We start from the raw sequence: 20,671 nt of genomic DNA, 5'->3' as shown, positions 1-20,671 counted from the left end.
GGTTATTTCTAGTTTTTTTTAATAACTTCCTTAAAACGTTCACTGAATGTGACTTTTCATACTGGGCAGAAACTGGTTGAATCAATGTTGTTTCCTAGTCATTTCAACAAAAAATGTCTATGTGATAACGTTGAATCAATGTGGAAAACTTTTTTTTCACCAAACTTTTAACCTAAATCCAATGACATTGTGAATTGTTTTGTTGATTTCACTTTGAATTCACGTTAGTTGACAACTCAACCAAATTTAAATCAAAACTAGACGTTGAACTGATGTCTGTGCCCAGTGGGATAATAACACTGCTAGTTTATTTTGGGTTAACTTTTTTGAACTCCAAGCACAGATAGGACACATGGAAATGTATTTCCTTAGGCATTAATCATGCAAACACATTTCTTTTTCATTGTGACACGGCATCAGTGAGATTCAAACCTATAATCTATCCATGGAATTAGTCCACCACACCACCAGGATGGAGCTAGCATGTCATATTTTTTTACGCATACAAATCTGTTCATTTTAGTTTATTCAAACAGACCCCATTTCAATGGAAACAAACACTCATTAAGACCAGGTGTTGCCAATTAGTGGGCACAGCCAACACACTTAACAAGATAGAGGATAGAGATAATTTTGTTGATGCTGAGAATGGAATGTATATGTTATTAAATAACATTCCTAGAACATTCTCTGAACATTACAAAAGTTCTTGTGGTTTCTATGAAAAGTTTTCTTAATGTTCTCAGAATAATTTGAGAACATGACTTTAAATATAACCAGGAGGAAACCTGTAGTAAAATGTTATGCGTAAGTACTGAAATTCCCACTGAAGAACGTTGTTTCTTAACGTTCTCTGAACTACTTGAGAACATTCCCAATGTCAAAGCAGTTGGAGAACATTCCTAGAACATAACCAAAATTGAAATGAAATGTAACCATGTTTGAACTTCTAGGAAACATTCTGTTAAAGTAATGAAATACCAAGAAAATAAAGAAATGTTGTCAAGTTCCTTAAAAGTGCTGAGAATGTTCCAAAGCCAAGCAACTATTCCCAGAAAGTTGTGGGAAAGTTGTATGCAAAATAACCATAGGACAACCACCCTCTCAACAAGCTCTAAGAAACATATGGTTCTCAGAACGTTATGTACTAGCTGGGAAAATGCTACATACATAAAAATGGCCTGGCATTAAATCAGTCATCCCTGACTATGGGTGCATAGAAAGGAAAGAGACAGCAAGGGAAAATGTGAAAATAATATAGAAAGTGAAAATATCCGTTATTAGGAAGATAGGTGACTGAAGTGAAGAAGTAAGAGAAAACGGCAAAGGATTTTGAGAGAATATCACAAAATAAGGATATGCCGGTATGATGTACATTTAGCCAATGTACAAGCAAAATGATGGTTCACAGCAATTCTGCCACGGCCCTAAGGGGAGCTCGACACACACACCTACCGTACGCACACACCTACCGTACACACACACCTACCGTACGCACGCACACACTAAAATAACATGCAACAGGTATAATGATTCATCTGTTAGTAATATTTCTTAAAATACACACTGAAATCTTTTCAGTCAATATGCTTGAAACAGACAACACATTAACTCAGCAAAGACGGCCCTATAGCTGGTGCAACAGAGAAAATACTATGACAGATAAGTGTCATAGCTGCATATCTATCTACAGAACTGCTGGGGGGGGGGGGGGGTATAACCAATCGGGGTGGTATAATTGTTCCCTTGTGTTCATGAAACCATTGGCCAATCTTCTCTCTCTTTGTTGGCTGTGTTTGGACCCTAAGGGACCAGGGTGCCCTAGGGCAGCGAGTTCTTCTCTGAAGGCCCAAGCACTGCAGACAAAACAAGCACTGGCTTCAGCCAACATGTCCCTTTCGTGACACTTTTTAGGGCCAAAGGCACACAGTTGGTAGCTGAAAATGTGCCAGCAATAAGGGCACCACCAGCTTCTTCTAATAACCAAACCAGCAGGAGCTGGGGGTATGAAGTGTGACCTGGAGGGAGCGTGTGTATGTGGTGTGTCCTCCCGAGTGGCGCAGTGGTCTAAGGCACTGCATCGCAGTGCTAGCTGTGCCACTAGAGATCCTGGTTCGAATCCAGGCTCTGTCGTAGCCGGCCGCGACCGGGAGACCCATGGGGCGGCGCACAATTGGCCCAGGGTAGGGGAGGGAATGGCCGGCAGGGATGTAGCTCAGTTGGTAGAGCATGGCATTTGCAACGCCAGGGTTGTGGGTTCGATTCCAGTATGAAAAATAAATAAAAATGTATGCACTCGCTAACTGTAAGTCGCTCTGGATAAGAGCGTCTGCTAAATGACGTGAGTGTGTTCAGGGTAACATAAACAGTGAAGGAGGAACCCTGTGAGATGACAGAGGGTACACACACACAGAGAGAGAAACACATACGCACACATACAGATCTAAGAAAAACATTCCCATTAGACCGCAGTAAACGACCAGAATTTTGAGTGATCAGAATGACTGTGGTAAAATACTAGAGCAGGATCTCCCTCACATGCTGACCAAACCGGCCACGTTGCGTGTGCGAGTGTTGCAAAATAAATGTCCACATACATGTTATTCAAATCATTTCATCCAAACTGCTCACGCACGTCATCTGCATAACCAGGCGCTAAAATATAACTTGGTTCTATTTGGCGCTGCAAGTCATGCCTCTCCCATCTACTCATTGGTTTTTAGGAGCATACTAACCCACGTGAGTGATTGAAAGATGAACAAGGTCCACACTCCAGCCAAGTTGGTGGCGGTAATGCGCATTAATGTCGGTTGCCAACCGCCATATAAAATCAGAAGAAGAATGAATGAGGAGAGATTAATCAAAGAAAACTAACTAAAAACTAACTAGGTTTCCCTTTTATCTGTGGATTAATTGTCAGAGTAGAGAACACATGATTTTGTGTGACTCAAAATGGGTAAAAATTCTACAAAGATCCAGCAAAAAAAGGACCATCTGCATTTCAGGTAAAATAGCAACCCAATGTTTAAATTAGTTAGCAACAGCAAGCTAGGTAAATGTCCATGAATTTTTCATGTGTGTTTCGACCTGTCCCCAAATTAATATAGTTGGTTCAGTTGGTTTTGGTATTTTAACCTACGTGTCATGAACGCGTCCGGTGGGGATAGACAAAAATCTACATACGCACAATGGCGGTTTGTCTTTTGACAGCATGTCTTTTCACTTTTTTCAGTCTCTATCAAAAGGCTACTGCTATTGTTTTGAAGTAGTTATCCCTCCCCTGCACTCTCTCCATCTTGCGTTATCTCTCTCTTTCATACTCTCTTGCTCTCTTTCTCTCTTCTTATCACATGGCAGACATTCAGGGCAATTTTCATAGGCTCATAGACAAAGGAGAGAGGATGTATTCTGATAAGAGTGTGGTGTGCAGAAGTACAAAAGGCAGTTTGGCTGTCTTGAGTGAAATGGAAGAGACTAAAATCAGTAAAAAGGGGGGTGGATGTGCTCCTGACTGAGCACCTAAATACATGAGAACAGACAGCAATAGAGTGGACACTACCTCCCCCATAACGAGTCGAGATGTGCAAACTTCTTCACTAAAACAACTACCTTCTCAGAGATAAATAAAAGAATGGTGATAAAATAGTGGCAAAGACAATACTCCACAGGAAAGCACACCCATTTGAATTTGCAATATTGGACCACATTATACTGTAAATGGGGTGGAGGGGGAGGGGGCAGCCAATGACCGGGGGACAGAATGAAGAAGTGCTATTATTGTAGCAGGTCATGACAATTCACACTCATCTGTAGGTTATATAGTATGAATGCTCTAACCTAATACACACGCACGCACACACAAACCTTGACATGGTGATCTGTATGGTCATCTGTACCAAAATCCTAGGCAGTGAGGTGGGAGAGTTGTAGTGCACTACTCTCTAGTAACTAGGATGTATCTACGAGAACTGTAGGGCAGTAGTTGGGGGCTAAAGGTAGTGCACTTGTCTCCATGGTAACTAGGGTCTTTGCCTGTCCCACTAGCCATGGGGCAGGCTGGTGGTAGTACACTAGTTTCCATGGTAACAAGGGTGTGTGAATGCGACGCTACAACCAAAGCAGGGGTTTGGGGGGTAACTGTCTCTGGAATATGTCCATGACAAAAACAAGGGGGATTGGCTGCCCCGTTCACATCTTCTTGATCACATGACGCGACCTCGCTCTCTCCTCTTCATGCCCTCTTCCTCGCCGTCTTCACATCCTGGCACTCGACGGCGGAGAGCGCGATCAGCATCTGCGCGGCGTAGTAGGTGGCCATGATGATGGCGCGTGAGTGCGGCACAGGGAAGCAGAACTTGTTAACGGCAATAGTGAGGTCGGAGACCATGAAGAGCACAGCGCCCAGGCATGCCGACATCTTGGTCCAGGTCCACAGATCATTGGCCAACTGCAGGCCGGCCACGGCCCGCCAGCCCATGAAGCCGATCAGGGCGATGTAGACCCCCACCAGGTAGGTGAAGGGGCCTGAGAGGTAGGGGTAGAGCAGGGCGTAGCTCACGGCCGATATGGCGCCGATCACCAGGCCGGCAAGCGGGTTCAGGGGCTTCATACCGAAGGCCGAGGAGTAGAGGATGTGGGAGATGGCGAACATCAGCAGACCTGTGGGATACAGCAAATAGTATATATATAAAACGTACTGTTATATTGCCTTTTTTGTTATAAAATCTGAGCTTGGAGGTCTGGAGTACTGCTGGTTTCCTGTTATACCTGACAATTAATAGCAGCCACCTGGTGTCCAAGGTCTAAATCAGTCTTTGATTAGAGGGAAATAATGTAGATCAGGCTTTGAGGTCCAGATTAGAATTAGCCTAATATAGTATTTATGCTATATACACACACACACACACACATTTAGGTACACACAGGAGGGAGGGAAATGATAAATAGGGAAGACATTAAGCATGGGGCGCACCTAAATTGTCTAAAGTACCTTCCTCTCCTCCATCTCTTTTCCTTCGTCTGCGCTGATCTAAACAAACTGGATAGCTGAAAGTAGCATGAGGGAAATGAGACCCTATATCTGCTTCCGAATTGGCACCCTTTTCTCTGTATAATGCACTATTACTAGGGAATAGGGTGCCATTTCAGATGCAGCCCAGTAGAGGAAGCCACCTTCAACTGCTGAAAAGGACCGTAGGCATCAGTGGTCGAGTTCCTGCCTGACTACATTGCAGGCAGGGACGGCTCTAGCCTTTCGGGGGCCCTAAGCGTAATTTGGTTGGAGGGCCCCCCACCTTATGGCAAAACATTTTAGTCGCCCCCCTCTTCGCAGCGTACAGCAAAATTAGACGATTTATAGTTAATTTCCTGTAATCCTACCAGGGTTTGGCCTCAATTCTTGAATTTGAATTGAAGTAGTAACATTGCAAAAATCAGAAACCTTTTGTCCAAATTTGATGCAAAAAAGCTAATCGATGCTTTTGTCACTTCAAGATTAGACTACTGCACGCACTCTACTCTACTCTCCGGCTACTCGGATAAGGCACTAAATAAACTTCAGCTAGTGCTAAATAGGGCTGCTAGAATCTTGACTAGAACCAAAACATTTGATCATATCTAATTTACCTAACAAAATAATCCTCATTAAAATCCATCAATTTAAGCTAGAGATATTTTTTTGCATGGGCTGCATCTCATTCCACTGCATCTGCGGTGGAAAGTGGCAGAGCTACAGCGCTGTTTGTCAGACCAGGAGACATCTGGAAAATCGGTCTTCTCACGAAAACGTCTGTAGCGTCCGAAGGGTTTGGCCTACTAACTAATATGACCATTTTCCTCTACAAGCCCCACAGGACTCGGTACCGCCAATGTGCCACCTTCTGTCTGTAGCGTCCAAACCGTTTGGCCTACAAACTAATATGACCCACTATGGAAAGACGAGACTCTATTTTTCTATACGACCCCCACAGGTGTCACGGGACTCGTCTGCAGGTAACCCGGTACCGGTTTATAAAAACAAATGGAAGTATGGAGGTAGTCTTAGCCTACCCAAAAAAAAGGGGTTAAATATGTGTACCAAAAAATAAAATATTTCCTGAGATTTCTTATATCTCCTAGATATAGGACAGACACTTCAAAACCTTATTCCTTATGATTTATTTTTTGTGTGTCTGTTTTGCCATTTATGAATGTGTGTTATTCAAGGCCAAATACAATATTTTATCAAATTATGTTTACATTTTTGGGGGGGATAATTACAGGGGTCCTAAAATTCCAAATCAAATAGCTAAGTGATCAATGGTATGACCATCTTAAAACAATTCTATATATTAGCTTAGTAGAACTCCCCAAGGCTTAGATTTTAGAGGTTAAACAGACAAGGCACACTTAGGCTACCCAGATCACAGTCAACACACATATTTTATTGTAGGCCAAGAATATAATGAAATAGAACAGAGTAAAATACAAATAATATTTTTCCCACACAACTTGCGTCACGTCAACGTGTGGAACCGCTGTCATATAAATAAAAATTAATATTTTGAAACAGAGCCCAAGCCCATGCTTTTGATCCACGTTTCATCTCTTTCCTACCCTCACTCTGGTTTGTTAAGGAGCAGGGGTAGGGTCTTACATTGAGAGTATCTTCATGCTGATACCAATAAAAAATTATAGTAATCTATATTTTCAAAAGCATGCGAGTCTCATGTTCATATTTCACAACCTCCGCAGGCTTTTTGAAGTTGCCTTTAAGCGATCGAGCAAAATCATAGGCCTACACTTGATTTAGGCTACATTATTGCATGCTAAATGTTTCTGATCAGTGATAGATTAGCAAATGAATAGATGAGCTATACCACCTCCACTTAGGCTATTTGTCCAGCCAGATAATTAACCAAATAGACAGAGATTCAGTTAAACAAAATCACATTGATTGAGTTAAGTTAAGTTGCAGGCTTTTGGTCGGGAGTAGGACTAGGCTACTAAGTGACTGCAAGTGAAGAGCAAAAATAATTCACTTGTTAAGCTCCAGTGCCTTCAGAAAGTATTCACACCCCTTGACTTTTTCCACATTTTGTTGCGTTACAGCCTGAAATTAAAATTGATTAAATTGAGATTTTGTGTCACTGGCCTACACACAATACCCCATAACGTCAAAGTGGAATAATGTTTTTTGAAATTTTTACAAATTAATAAAAAATCAAAGCTGAAATGTCAATAAGTATTCCACCCCTTTGTTATGGCAAGCCTAAATAAGTTCAGGAGTAAAAATTTGATTAACAATTCACATAAGTTGCATGGACTCACTGTGCAATAATAGTGTTGAACATGATTTTTTTAATGACTACCTTATCTCTGTACCCCACACATACAATTATCTGTAAGGTCCCTCAGTCGAGCAGTGAATTTCAAACACAGATTCAACCACAAAGACCAGGGAGGTTTTCTAATGCCTCGTAAAGAAGGGCACCTATTGGCAGACATTGAATATACTTTTGAGACTGATGAAGTTATTAATAACACTTTGGATGGTGTATCAACACTCCCAGTCACTACAAACATACAGGCGTCCTTACTAACTCAGCTGCCGGAGAGGAAGGAAACCCCCCGGGATTTCACCATGAGGCCAATGGTGACTTTAAAACAGTTAAGAGTTTAATGGCTGTGATAGGAGAACTGAAGATGGATCAACATTGTAGTTACTCCACAATACTAACCTAAATGACACAGTGAAAAGAAGGAAACCTGTACAGAATACAAATATTCCACAACATGCATCCTGTTTGCAATAAGGTACTAAAGTAAAACTGAAAAATTTGGCAAAGAAATTAAATGTATGTCCTTAATACAAAGTGTTATGTTTGGGGCAAATCCAATACAACACATCAATCATGATGGTAGCCGCATTATGTTATGGGTATGCTTGTCATCGGCAAGGACTAGGGACTTTTTTTAGGATAGAAAAACGGAAGAGAGATAAACACAGGCAAAATCCTAGAGGAAGACTTTCCAACAGACACTGGGAGACAGATTCAACTTTCTGCAAGACAATAACCTAAAACACAAGGCAGAATATACACTGGTGTTGCTTACCAAGACGACATGGAATGTTCCTAAATAGCCTTGTTACAGTTTTGACTTAAACCGGCTTGAAAATCTACGGCAAGACTTGAAAATGGCGGTCTAGCAATGATCAACAACCAACTTGACAGAGCTTGAAGAATTGTTTAAATAATAATGAACAAATGTTGCACAATCCAGGTGTGCAAAGTTCTTATAGACTTAACCAGAAAGACTCACAGCTGTAATCGCTGCCAAAGGTGATTCTAACATGTATTGACTCAGGGGTGTGAATACTTATGTAAATTAGATATTTATGTATTTCATTTCCAATACATTTGCAAAAATGTCTAAAAAAATGTTTTCACTTTGTCATTATGGTGTATTGTGTGTAGATGGGTGAGAAAAAATATTTTGAATTCAGGCTATAACACAACAAAATGTGAAATAAGTCAAGGGGTATGAAAACTTTCTGAAGGCACTGAACATGCTTGCAAAATGTTCTGATCAGTGCTAATAAATTAGCCAACTTGACAAGATGATCATGAGCAGCACTCACCTCAACTTAGCTAACATTTCCACAGCCTAATTGTAGCCTAACAAATATCCAAACGGAGATTCAGTGAAAAGAAAAATCGGACATTGATTGATTTATCAAGACGAGTCCCCACGCTTGTCTCAAAGGAGCGAGAAACAGTGCTGAAATAGTTGACCACATGCAGGTAGGCTATTGCTTCAAATCCTATTATAACAACTGGATGACTTTGGGAGTTTCAGTAAGCAACAATTTGTTGCCTTCAATTACATTAGCCTACTTTATTCCAATATTTCCATCATTCAGTGATATTTATTCCCACAATAATTATTTATGATTCATCCAGTTGTGGTTAAGAAAACAGTGTATGTGGTGGGCTATGCGAAGAGATGGGTGAAGTGACATGTCTAGCAAAGTTTATAACTGGCAAGAGGATAGTAGTAATGGGCACTGCCTAGCAACCATCAAGAACTTAAGCGTAGAGCGTGCCATTCCGCCTCAGCATTTCATACTAAGCCGTAGGCAGAACTTTACCACAATCATGACTAGGTCGGTTGGTGGAAATGTAGAGGCTTTGTCGCCGGGCAATACCTTTCATATATAAAGAAAAGCCTGCAAAAAGTTGGCGGAATGCTAAAGTCGGCGGAAAAACATATTGGTTTGAAAGGTGTACATGGAAGGCCAAAACTTCCCCCCACCAAAACAAGCAGAAATTTCAGGTGGTCTTTTCAAACAGCTGTTACAATAAAAGGGCATTATCATAATTTTCACAATTTCACAGTATTTTTCCAAACTCTTAGTGTGGAAATATATATAAAACATAGGAAAAATCACATTTTTGACTGTACTGGGTCTTTAAATAATTGCATGTGACATATGAAAACTTCACATGCCCCCAAATATTCTAATGAGCCCCTGCCTCTAGCTGGGCTTGGTCTGGGATAGCCTGTGTTGGGCTGGCGTGGGCTTAGTGTGGGCTAGCCTGTGCCCACCTTGCCCCCTGAATACCCACATGGGGCCATGTTTGCTGGGTCTTTACCCTATTTCTGACTTACACCATAACAACATGATTCTGACTGCAGTCCCGCTTAGCACAAACTGGTTGAATCAACGTTGTTGCTTCAGCGTAATTTGTCAACGTATTGTGACGTGGAATCTACGTGTAAAATACATTGGATTTGCAAAAAGTCATCACTGATGTTTGAGGGTGAAATTTCAACCACAGGATTATGTCATCATGTTAACCAATTTTCAACATAGACAAACCTTGTATAAATATGTTGAATACATGTTACATTTGTACCTTTGAAACAATGTCAGATCTTCAACGTTATATCCACCATCAGAAAAGACAATAGGCTGGCCAGCAACTCCCACTGGAAAGTACACTGAACAAAATTATAAACGCAGCATACAACAATTTCAAAGATTTTACTGTTACAGTTCATATATGGAAATCAGTCAATTTAAATACATTCATCAGGCCCTAATCTATGGATTTCACATGACTGGGAATACCTTCATTTTTTAAAGATAGTGGCGTGGATCAGAAAACATGTCAGTATCTGGTGTGACCACCATTTGCCTCATGCAGCGTAACACATCTCCTTCGCATAGAGTTGACGAGGCTGTTGATTGTGGCCTGTGGAATGTTGTCCCACTCCTCTTCAATATCTGTCTTCTAAGCTGACATATGGAATTGTTTTAAGATGGTCATACCATGGATCATTTAGCTATTTGATTTGGAATTTTAGGGCCCCTTCATGTGTCCCAAACGTATTGTATGAAATGTATTTGACAAAATATTGAATTTGGCATTTACTACTATAGCCCTTAAAAACGCATTGAATAACACATTCATAAAATGGTAAAAAATAAAGCACAAAAAAAATTCATAAGGAATAAGGTTTCGAAGTGTCTGTCCTATTTCTAGAAGATACAGTGCATTCGGAAACTATTCAGACCCCTTGACTTTTTCCACATTGTGTTATGTTACAGCCTTATTAAATAAAAATAAATTAAATAAAACATTTTCCTCATCAATCTTCAAACAATACCCCAAAATGACAAAACGAAAACAGGTTTTTAGACATTTTTGCAAATTTAATACCTTTTAGAATAAGGCTGTAATGTAACAAAATGTGGAAAAAAGTGAAGCAGTCTGAATACTTTCCGAATGCACTGTATAAGAAAGCTCATGAAATGTTATATACACTGCTCAAAAAAATAAAGGGAACACTTAAACAACACAATGTAACTCCAAGTCAATCACACTTCTGTGAAATCAAACTGTCCACTTAGGAAGCAACACTGATTGACAATAAATTTCACATGCTGTTGTGCAAATGGAATAGACAACAGGTGGAAATTATAGGCAATTAGCAAGACACCCCCAATAAAAGAAGTGGTTCTGCAGGTGGTGACCACAGACCACTTCTCAGTTCCTATGCTTCCTGGCTGATGTTTTGGTCACTTTTGAATGCTGGCGGTGCTTTCACTCAAGTGGTAGCATGAGACGGAGTCTACAACCCACACAAGTGGCGCAGGTAGTGCAGCTACCTGGTAGGATGGCACATCAATGCGAGCTGTGGCAAGAAGGTTTGCTGTGTCTGTCAGCGTAGTGTCCAGAGCATGGAGGCGTTACCAGGAGACAGGCCAGTACATCAGGAGACGTGGAGGAGGCCGTAGGAGGGCAACAACCCAGCAGCAGGACCACTACCTCCACCTTTGTGCAAGGAGGAGCAGGAGGAGCACTGCCAGAGCCCTGCAAAATGACCTCCAGCAGGCCACAAATGTGCATGTGTCTGCTCAAACGGTCAGAAACAGACTCCATGAGGGTGGTATGAGGGCCCGACGTCCACAGGTGGGGGTTGTGCATACAGCCCAACACCGTGCAGGACGTTTGGCATTTGCCAGAGAACACCAAGATTGGCAAATTCGCCACTGGCGCCCTGTGCTCTTCACAGATGAAAGCAGGTTCACACTGAGCACATGTGACAGACGTGACAGAGTCTGGAGACGCCGTGGAGAACATTCTGCTGCCTGCAACATCCTCCAGCATGACCGGTTTGGCGGTGGGTCAGTCATGGTGTGGGGTGGCATTTCTTTGTGGGGCCGCACAGCCCTCCATGTGCTCACCAGAGGTAGCCTGACTGCCATTAGGTACCGAGATGAGATCCTCAGACCCCTTGTGAGACCATATGCTGGTGCGGTTGGCCCTGGGTTCCTCCTAATACAAGACAATGCTAGACCTCATGTGGCTGGAGTGTGTCAGCAGTTCCTGCAAGAGGAAGGCATTGATGCTATGGACTGGCCCGCCCGTTCCCCAGACCTGAATCCAATTGAGCACATCTGGGACGTTGCACCACAGACTGTCCAGGAGTTGGCGGATGCTTTAGTCCAGGTCTGGGAGGAGATCCCTCAGGAGACCATCCGCCACCTCATCAGGAGCATGCCCAGGCGTTGTAGAGAGGTCATACAGGCACGTGGAGGCCACACACACTACTGAGCCTCATTTTGACTTGTTTTAAGGACATTACATCAAAGTTGGATCAGCCTGTAGTGTGGTTTTCCACTTTAATTTTGAGGGTGACTCCAAATCCAGACCTCCATGGGTTGATACATTTGATTTCCATTGATCATTTTTGTGTGATTTTGTTGTCAGCACATTCAACTATGTAAAGAAAAAAGTATTTAATAAGATTATTTCATTCATTCAGATCTAGGATGTGTTGTTTAAGTGTTCCCTTAATTTTTTTGAGCAGTGTATATATACAGTGGGGAAAAAAAGTATTTAGTCAGCCACCAATTGTGCAAGTTCTCCCACTTAAAAAGATGAGAGAGGCCTGTAATTTTCATCATAGGTGCACGTCAACTATGACAGACAAATTGAGGGAAAAAAATCCAGAAAATCACATTGTAGGATTTTTTATGAATTTATTAGCAAATTATGGTGGAAAATAAGTATTTGGTCACCTACAAACAAGCAAGATTTCTAGCTCTCACAGACCTGTAACTTCTTCTTTAAGAGGCTCCTCTGTCCTCCACTGGTTACCTGTATTAATGGCACCTGTTTGAACTTGTTATCAGTATAAAAGACACCTGTCCACAACCTCAAACAGTCACACTCCAAACTCCACTATGGCCAAGACCAAAGAGCTGTCAAAGGACACCAGAAACAAAATAGTAGACCTGCACCAGGCTGGGAAGACTGAATCTGCAATAGGTAAGCATCTTGGTTTGAAGAAATCAACTGTGGGAGCAATTAGTAGGAAATGGAAGACATACAAGACCACTGATAATCTCCCTTGATCTGGGGCTCCACGCAAGATCTCACCCTGTGGGGTCAAAATGATCACAAGAACGGTGAGCAAAAATCCCAGAACCACACGGGGGGACCTAGTGAATGACCTGCAGAGAGCTGGGACCAAAGTAACAAAGCCTACCATCAGTAACACACTACGCCGCCAGGGACTCAAATCCTGCAGTGCTAGACGTGTCCCCCTGCTTAAGACAGAACATGTCCAGGCCCGTCTGAAGTTTGCTAGAGTGCATTTGGATGATCCAGAAGAGGATTGGGAGAATGTCATATGGTCAGATGAAACCAAAATATAACTTTTTGGTAAAAACTCAACTCGTCGTGTTTGAAGGACAAAGAATGCTGAGTTGCATCCAAAGAACACCATACCTACTATGAAGCATGGGGGTGGAAACATCATGCTTTGGGGCTGTTTTTCTGCAAAGGGACCAGGACGACTGATCAGTGTAAAGGAAAGAATGAATGGGGCCATGTATCGTGAGATTTTGAGTGAAAACCTCCTTCCATCAGTAAGGGCATTGAAGATGAAACGTGGCTGGGTCTTTCAGCATGACAATGATCCCAAACACACCGCCCGGGCAACAAAGGAGTGGCTTCGTAAGAAGCATTTCAAGGTCCTGGAGTGGCCTAGCCAGTCTCCAGATCTCAACCCCATAGAAAATCTTTGGAGGGAGTTGAAAGTCTGTGTTGCCCAGCGACAGCCCCAAAACATCACTGCTCTAGAGGAGATCTGCATGGAGGAATGGGCCAAAATACCAGCAACAGTGTGTGAAAACCTTGTGAAGACTTACAGAAAACGTTTGACCTGTGTCATTGCCAACAAAGGGTATATAACAAAGTATTGAGAAACTTTTGTTATTGACCAAATACTTATTTTCCACCATCATTTGCAAATAAATTCATTAAAAATCCTTCAATGTGATTTTCTGGATTTTTTTTTCTCATTTTGTCTGTCATAGTTGACGTGTACCTATGATGAAAATTACAGGCCTCTCTCATCTTTTTAAGTGGGAGAACTTGCACAATTGGTGGCTGACTAAATACTTTTTTTCCCCACTGTATATATATATATATTTTTTTTTTTTTTACACATATTGAACACCTTTTTTGGGGTAGGCACAGAACTACCGCCATACTTCCATTCATTTTTTGAAACCGGTACCGGCTACCTTCAGATGAGTCCAGTGACACTTGGTGTTCGTGAGAATCTCCCCTTTCCTCAGTGGGGTCACATTAGTTTGTAACCCAAATGGTTCGGATGCTACAAAACACAAGTTGGCACACCGACGGTACCGACTTTAGACGAGTCCCCTGACACTTGTGGGGGTCATAGAGCAAAACGGAGAACACCATCGTGTTCGTGAGAGTGGTCATAGTTGTTTGTAGGCCAAACGGCTCGGATGCTACAGACGTTTTCGTGAGAAGGCCGATTTTCGGGATGTCTCATGGTCTGACAAACACCACTCTAGCTCTGCAACCTTTCACCGCAGATGCAGAAGTGCGTTGGATTGAGACACATTCGATGCAAAAAAAACAACATATCTCTAGCTTAAACTGACTGATTTTGATGGGGATTTCTTTATTGTGTTACTTAGATTGTCGCATCGGTGCGTCAATCAACTCTAGGGGGTTAATAAGCTTCTGATATGCCACACCTGTCAGGTGGATGGATTAATATGGCAAAGCAGAAATGCTCACTAACAGGGATGTAAAGAAATTTGTGCCCAACATTTTAGAGAAATAAGCTTTTTGTGTGTATGGAACATTTCTGGGATCTTTTATTTCATGAAACATGGGACCAACACTTTACATGTTGCGTTTATATTTTTGTTCAGTACAGATTTATCTACAGTAATCCTTTTGGTCTCCCATCCAGGGTTTTAACCAAGCCCTGATTAGCATTTAGATTTGTCACTGACTGGTTGAATCAACGTTGTTTCTACGTCATTTCAACAGCAAAAAATTCAATGTGATAACGTTGAATCAACGTGGAATACTGATTGGATTTGCAAAAACTCATCAACGTAAGGGAATTCCCAATTTTTTTTCACCCAACTTTGAACCTAAATCCAATAACATGGTGAAATTTTTTGTTGGCAACTCAAACTAAACATTGAGGTGTATGTGCCCAGTGAGTAATGTGCCATCTTAAGAATCATTATTGAGGGATCTCCACTTTAAAACTAAATAGGTTCACTGTTGCTATTTGTATTCCAAAGGGTAGGTTTAACAGAGCAAATGTAACCATATGTGTATCAATGTAATTATATTTCATCAATGATGTTATTTAGGCCTATATAGCAGTTCCAAAAAATCCTCAACAGCTATTGTTTCAATTTAACCAAGGATTCAACTAAAAATAGACAATACCTATAGGCTTCGGTTGATTTCAATTTTAATTTAAAGCAATACTTCAGGAATTTGGCCATGATGCCCTTTATCTTCTTCCCTGGGGTCAGATTAACTTGTGGATACAATTTTTATGCCTCTGTGTCCAGTATGAAGGATGTTACAGGTAGTTTCACAAGCCAATGCTAACTAGTATTAGCGCAATGACTGGAATTCTATGGGTATAGACTTCGAGTCATTATGCTAACGCTATTATGCACTAGTTAGCAACTTCCTTCAAACTGCACGCAGAGACATAAAAATGGTATCCACGATTGACAAAATCCCAAAGTATCCCTTTAATAATTGATATGTTGGGTTGACATCTCCATCTCAACCAAAAATCTAACTTAAAGAATAGGACTAAGCCAGTGTCAGACAGAACTATCCAAGCAGTCAATACATCTCCTTCAAATGTTGATTTTTGGTTGTGCTGAAAACGAAACACTTCAGTATAACTTTTTATTACACTAAATAGCCTATTAACTTGTTTACCAATTATATATGTTGGATTCACGTCTCCAACTCAACCAAAAAAAGTTAAAGAATAGGACTAAGCCAGTGGCACAGATGGAACTATTTAAGCAGTAGCAGCATTGATCACTTGCACCATTACTATTTATTGCAACCCCAACTGCAATTCAGGTCATTTGGTTGTGCTATTAGATGAAACACAGCGATAACACATTCAGTTGTATAAATAAACAAAAATCTGACATTGTTTTTCTATTGGAATTTGGTTGTGCTTTCAGATCAAGGGTTCTTTAAACTTTTTCAGCCTGGGACCCAAATGAGAAATTCTGTGTTTTCCTGGGACCCAAGCTTATGAAAACATGCAACTATACGTAAATATTGGTACATTTAATTGCCTTTATGCCTAAAACAAATGCAATATAGACAAAAACAAATAACAATGAAATACCCATATAAATAGCAATTAATGTTTATTTTTACCCATTAAAAACACTCTTACATATCTGTCTAGGTTGTAACTGTTTCTGTTAAAATACAATAAATCATTTTCATTCTGAACTATAACAGAACACACACCAGCTCAGTTTGTGATAGTGCAACCCTAAGTAACAATACAGATGAAAAATTATCAGTCCTATTGTACATCTTACTATAGAAAGTGTTGTTGAAAAAAAAGGTTGGAACCGTTGCTATTAAAATACAATTAATGGATCAGAACAATGACTGCTTTCTCAGGCAGGGGACCGCTTCCTGCTGTAAATGAGCAACCGAGAACTGTGTGAGTGTGTTTGCCCCCCCCCCCCCAAAAAAAAGCATCTTGCTTCAATCAGTTTATTCCAGAAAAAAAGTATTACTTGTATTTTAACAGCAACAGTTTCAACCTAGACTTGTTTTCAACAACAATTTCTACAGTAAGATGTAAAGTAGGCCTGATTATTTTTCATCTTCATCTGTACTGTTACTTAGGGTTGCACTAAGTACAGTAGCTAACTTACTTGCTTTGGCTAACGTTAGCTAGCTATCACCTGTGTACAAGGGGATTGTTTGAAAGAGAAACTCACATCTACTACTATGAGCGATAGTACTCCCTTATTTCTGCTTATCATCACCTGTTAGAAAATGACAACAATACTAGCTGACTTACTTTTCCACTGTCAAAGCAATGTTTCCTGAAGTATTGTGCCCTGACAAAGAAAGTGGAGCCGTATATGTCGTCAGCGATTGTAAATGGAGATTCGTAGTATTCTATACCCTGAAGAAAGGGGAAGTATGAACCCACACCCGTGAACACCTACTTATCACCTTGCACCTTATTCCCATTGATGTGTATTTTTTTATGGATTGTCAGATAAAACTGGGTTAATCACGAACATAGAGTTAGAATTATTTGTTACTGGGCCAGGAATGTAATTGGGTCATTTCACTGTGTGTGTGGTGGTAAAGAGGGAATCTGACCTAGGGTCAGATTGCTTGCTCTTACTTAGATCCATGGTTGTCTTATCATATCAAAGACTGAAACTGGCTTGGGCCTTTTGTTTCTGTCTTCAAACACAGTGAAAAGAGCCAGCGTTGAACAAACATGAATGTTTTTGCAAGATAAGGATTGATTGAATGTAGTACTTTGAACTTAATGAAAGTCGAGTTTAGCCGCTCTCAGAGACAAAAGAAGTGGGCGGAGCAATAAAAGAGCGGGAAAACTGAAGAGGACTATATAAGGTAGAGGGAGACCGGAAGGGGGGGTGCCATTCTGCAGACTGGTATCGGCTTTGTTGAAACTCTAATAAAGTAATCTTAATGCAACAAAAACTCTGTAAGACCTTATTTGTAATATAGTATAGTGGTTATTTTCCACAACATAATTGGCACCCGAGACGGGACTGGTTATAAGAGATCTTTGAGTGCTTTGCCATCGGGGGAGGTTTTGACGAATCACACAATCAGTGGCCACTGTTTAAACAAAGGTAAGCGATGTTCTTAATTAAACTGTGTGTTTCGATCAAGCTGAATCTGAGGGTAGGGTACGGAACGGTTCTCTCCAGAATATAAGGACCAAATTTAGCAGAAGAACAGAGTTTTTATTGGAATAAAGAATAAACATGCATGCAATGTGATTGTTGAAAAGTGTAAATAAGTTAAATCCTGTGGTACCGCTGTGGAGAGCTAAGTTAGCACTCCAGGGGGCTGGACGAGCAGGTGGCTAGCCAAGAGTTGTACATAAGACAGAGGGCCTACGGTACCGCTCTAACGTGGAGTTCATTGTTAGAGGACTGCTCGGGTAGGTGTGCATTATCCTGGAGGAGGGGATGCACAAATTAGACAGCTAATCAGGTAAAAACATAGGTCATCCTGAGTAGGTGACACCATAAATTGGAAGTCGCGCTTTTCATCCCTAGTAGGTGAACAGTTGTGGACGCCACCAGGGCTTCAAAGTATAGAGAAATAATCTGCTCATCTCGTAAGGGTGAATGGTTAGCTTGAGCGGCTGTGAGTCATTCAGTGATTCATTTAAGCACGAGTGGCGGCTTATCTGTGTGGGTGATCGGACAACAAAGCTTCTAAGGCTGGTGGAGAAAGGGCAAGCCCAATCTTGCATTGGGAAGAGGAGAATTGATAGTATGTGGATATTCATTTACTAACGGAGTGTGGAAAATTCACGTTACTGGGAGAAGAAAATTAAAGGTGTCTTTTCCCGGAGGGGTATGAGAAATCCTGTTGGAGGAACAGGTCACGTGTACGGGGGTGATCATATGACGGCAACACATTGAATTTCGGTCAAGCTTATAGGGGATCATTACATTTGGAAAATATAAAAGTAAATGTTGATAGAGTTAACATTCCAAATTTGGGTACTTTTATAGAAGAAAATTCCTGTAGGTTATACGAATATTGATTGTGTGTTTGGGAAGTAGCGTTGTGTGAATGAGGTATGAGTAAATTTCAAGTGTGGAGAATGAGCTGGTTATATAATGATACCTGGGGGGGGTGGTAAAATTAACTTGCGGGAATAAAGAATCATTAGAAATACGAATGCGGTGGTTGATATGAATAATATTAAAATATGATGAATGTTATGTGCGGATAAGTGGTTATTAGAGAGTGGGTAAAAGTGAAATAATATGAGTGCTGGCTTGCGCGCCCAAGCACGTAGACGTACGTGGGGGGTGGGAGACAGTACATAGATCATTTGATAGAGATAAAATTAAGTATTATAATATCTAGTTATCATTTCAGAAGCAGAGGTGATATGGTCAAGGAATTTTAGTATATTAGGGGGAAAATATAATTCATTTGAGTAAAGTCTTTAGATCTGTTTCCAAATCAAGGAACGTAGGTTTGACTTGTTGACTGCTAAGTTATTTGCGTTGAGCTTGTGAGATCTGTGTCCTTTAAAGCTAGTTTGTGATGAATGTGGTATGTGCCAGATACTAAAACTACAGACCATTTTAATTAGGATAAAGGAGGATTTATTTGTCATTTCAATAAAGCATAGTCCTGCATTACTGACTAAAATCTAGGTTTTCTGGTTATATTGGAAGACTGGGATTTAGGAGGTTGCGTGGTTCAGAGTGAACGACTCACTTATTCCATAGTGGCGCCGAATGAGGTGATAATTTTAAAACTACTGAGAATGGTTGTGATTCGGAATATTGAATTGAACATGGGTGTGAATTGAATGTATGCTTGTCAACGAAAGCAAGTATTTGTTTTATTAATTATTGCGTAATCAGAAAGGACAGATACAGAAATTGAATAGTGGACTGGCAATTTCGATAGAGCCGGGGCCAGGATTTGAATTGATAACAAAGGAAAGTAATTTAGTAGGGAAGTTAGAATTGCAACGGTGAATTGTATGGGTAGACAGAGGAGAGTAATGTATTTTAATAATATGAATGCAAAAATACTATTAGTTATTGGTGGTTTGGGAATAGACTTTACTAATGCCATGTTTTAGTTCGCGGGTAAAAGAGAGACAGACTAGCGAGTACGAATCGAGCTGTAAGGGAGATTAATAATAGAAATCTAGATAGGAGTAGCAGTCCAGATATAAACAAGGAAAAGGGAGAGTTGAAAGCCAAGGTTTGGGAATAAATGCAGAAACGAAGATTAGAAAGAGAACCATGGGAAAACAGATACAAAAGTTCAGATACAGGGAAAATAGAGTACGTGAGTACAACGGGAGGGTTTTTGAAAAGTAGAGTAACAAGGATATTGATCGGGGAAAGTAGGGTGTGGTCTAGCGACCTAGAACGAATAGGGTACTGGGAAAATACCTAGGGACAGGAAAAGTCTCCAGGGTTATTTTATAGATTTGGGATAAGATAAGGGAACAAATGAAAATAAGAGTATAGTTCGAAAGCACAGGGGAGTGAGTGTCTTATTTTAATGGGAGATGAGACAATGGAACAAAGGATAAGAAGAATATTAAAAGAAAGGCAAGGGATAATCTCGGGTTTTGGAAAGAAGAAGAGCGAGAAAGAAATCTTGAAAATATTCTGTGAGGAAGGAAAGAGTTGGAGGGACAGCATAGCCAAGGCTAGAGGGATAATGGAGAGTGAACCAAAACAGGCTGGTTTAACTACACCACCACCATACACAGAAGGGGGGCAGTATTCTCAGGTCACAGGTTTAGTCTCAATAAAAGGGAATGTAGAGATAGAAGAAGAGGAAAAAGGAAGCAGCAAGTTCCACACCAAGGAGAGGAGAACAATCACATTTAGGTATAAACTGTTATGAAAAACTGAGGGGGATGTTAACGGAGCTGGGAAATTATGTTTCTGTAGATATAGTTTAACCAACACATTAGATTGTGATTCTAAAGACAGAGGTTAGAGTCCTCTTATCCACCGAGAGAAGTCTGTTCTGTGAAATACTGTTTCCTCAATCGGATCCCTCAT

At 40.8% G+C, this 20,671-nt stretch overlaps 1 protein-coding gene across 1 annotated transcript in view; it reads right to left on the bottom strand.

Annotated features, from left to right (window-relative positions):
• Nucleotides 1-2,397: 2,397 nt before the first annotated feature.
• The window catches only part of tmem86a (transmembrane protein 86A), a 74,862-nt gene continuing 56,588 nt past the window's right edge, over nucleotides 2,398-20,671 (bottom strand). The window contains exon 3 of the mRNA XM_084168395.1: nucleotides 2,398-4,659. Coding sequence (XP_084024521.1) covers nucleotides 4,232-4,659 — 428 coding nt within the window. The 3' untranslated portion in view covers nucleotides 2,398-4,231. The remainder of the gene's footprint in view (nucleotides 4,660-20,671) is intronic.

This window comes from Coregonus lavaretus, assembly GCF_964263955.1.
Source record: "Coregonus lavaretus genome assembly, chromosome: 9".
NCBI lineage: Eukaryota > Metazoa > Chordata > Actinopteri > Salmoniformes > Salmonidae > Coregonus > Coregonus lavaretus.
Note: the sequence above shows the minus strand (reverse complement) of the source record. Positions and strands in the feature narration are given on the sequence as shown.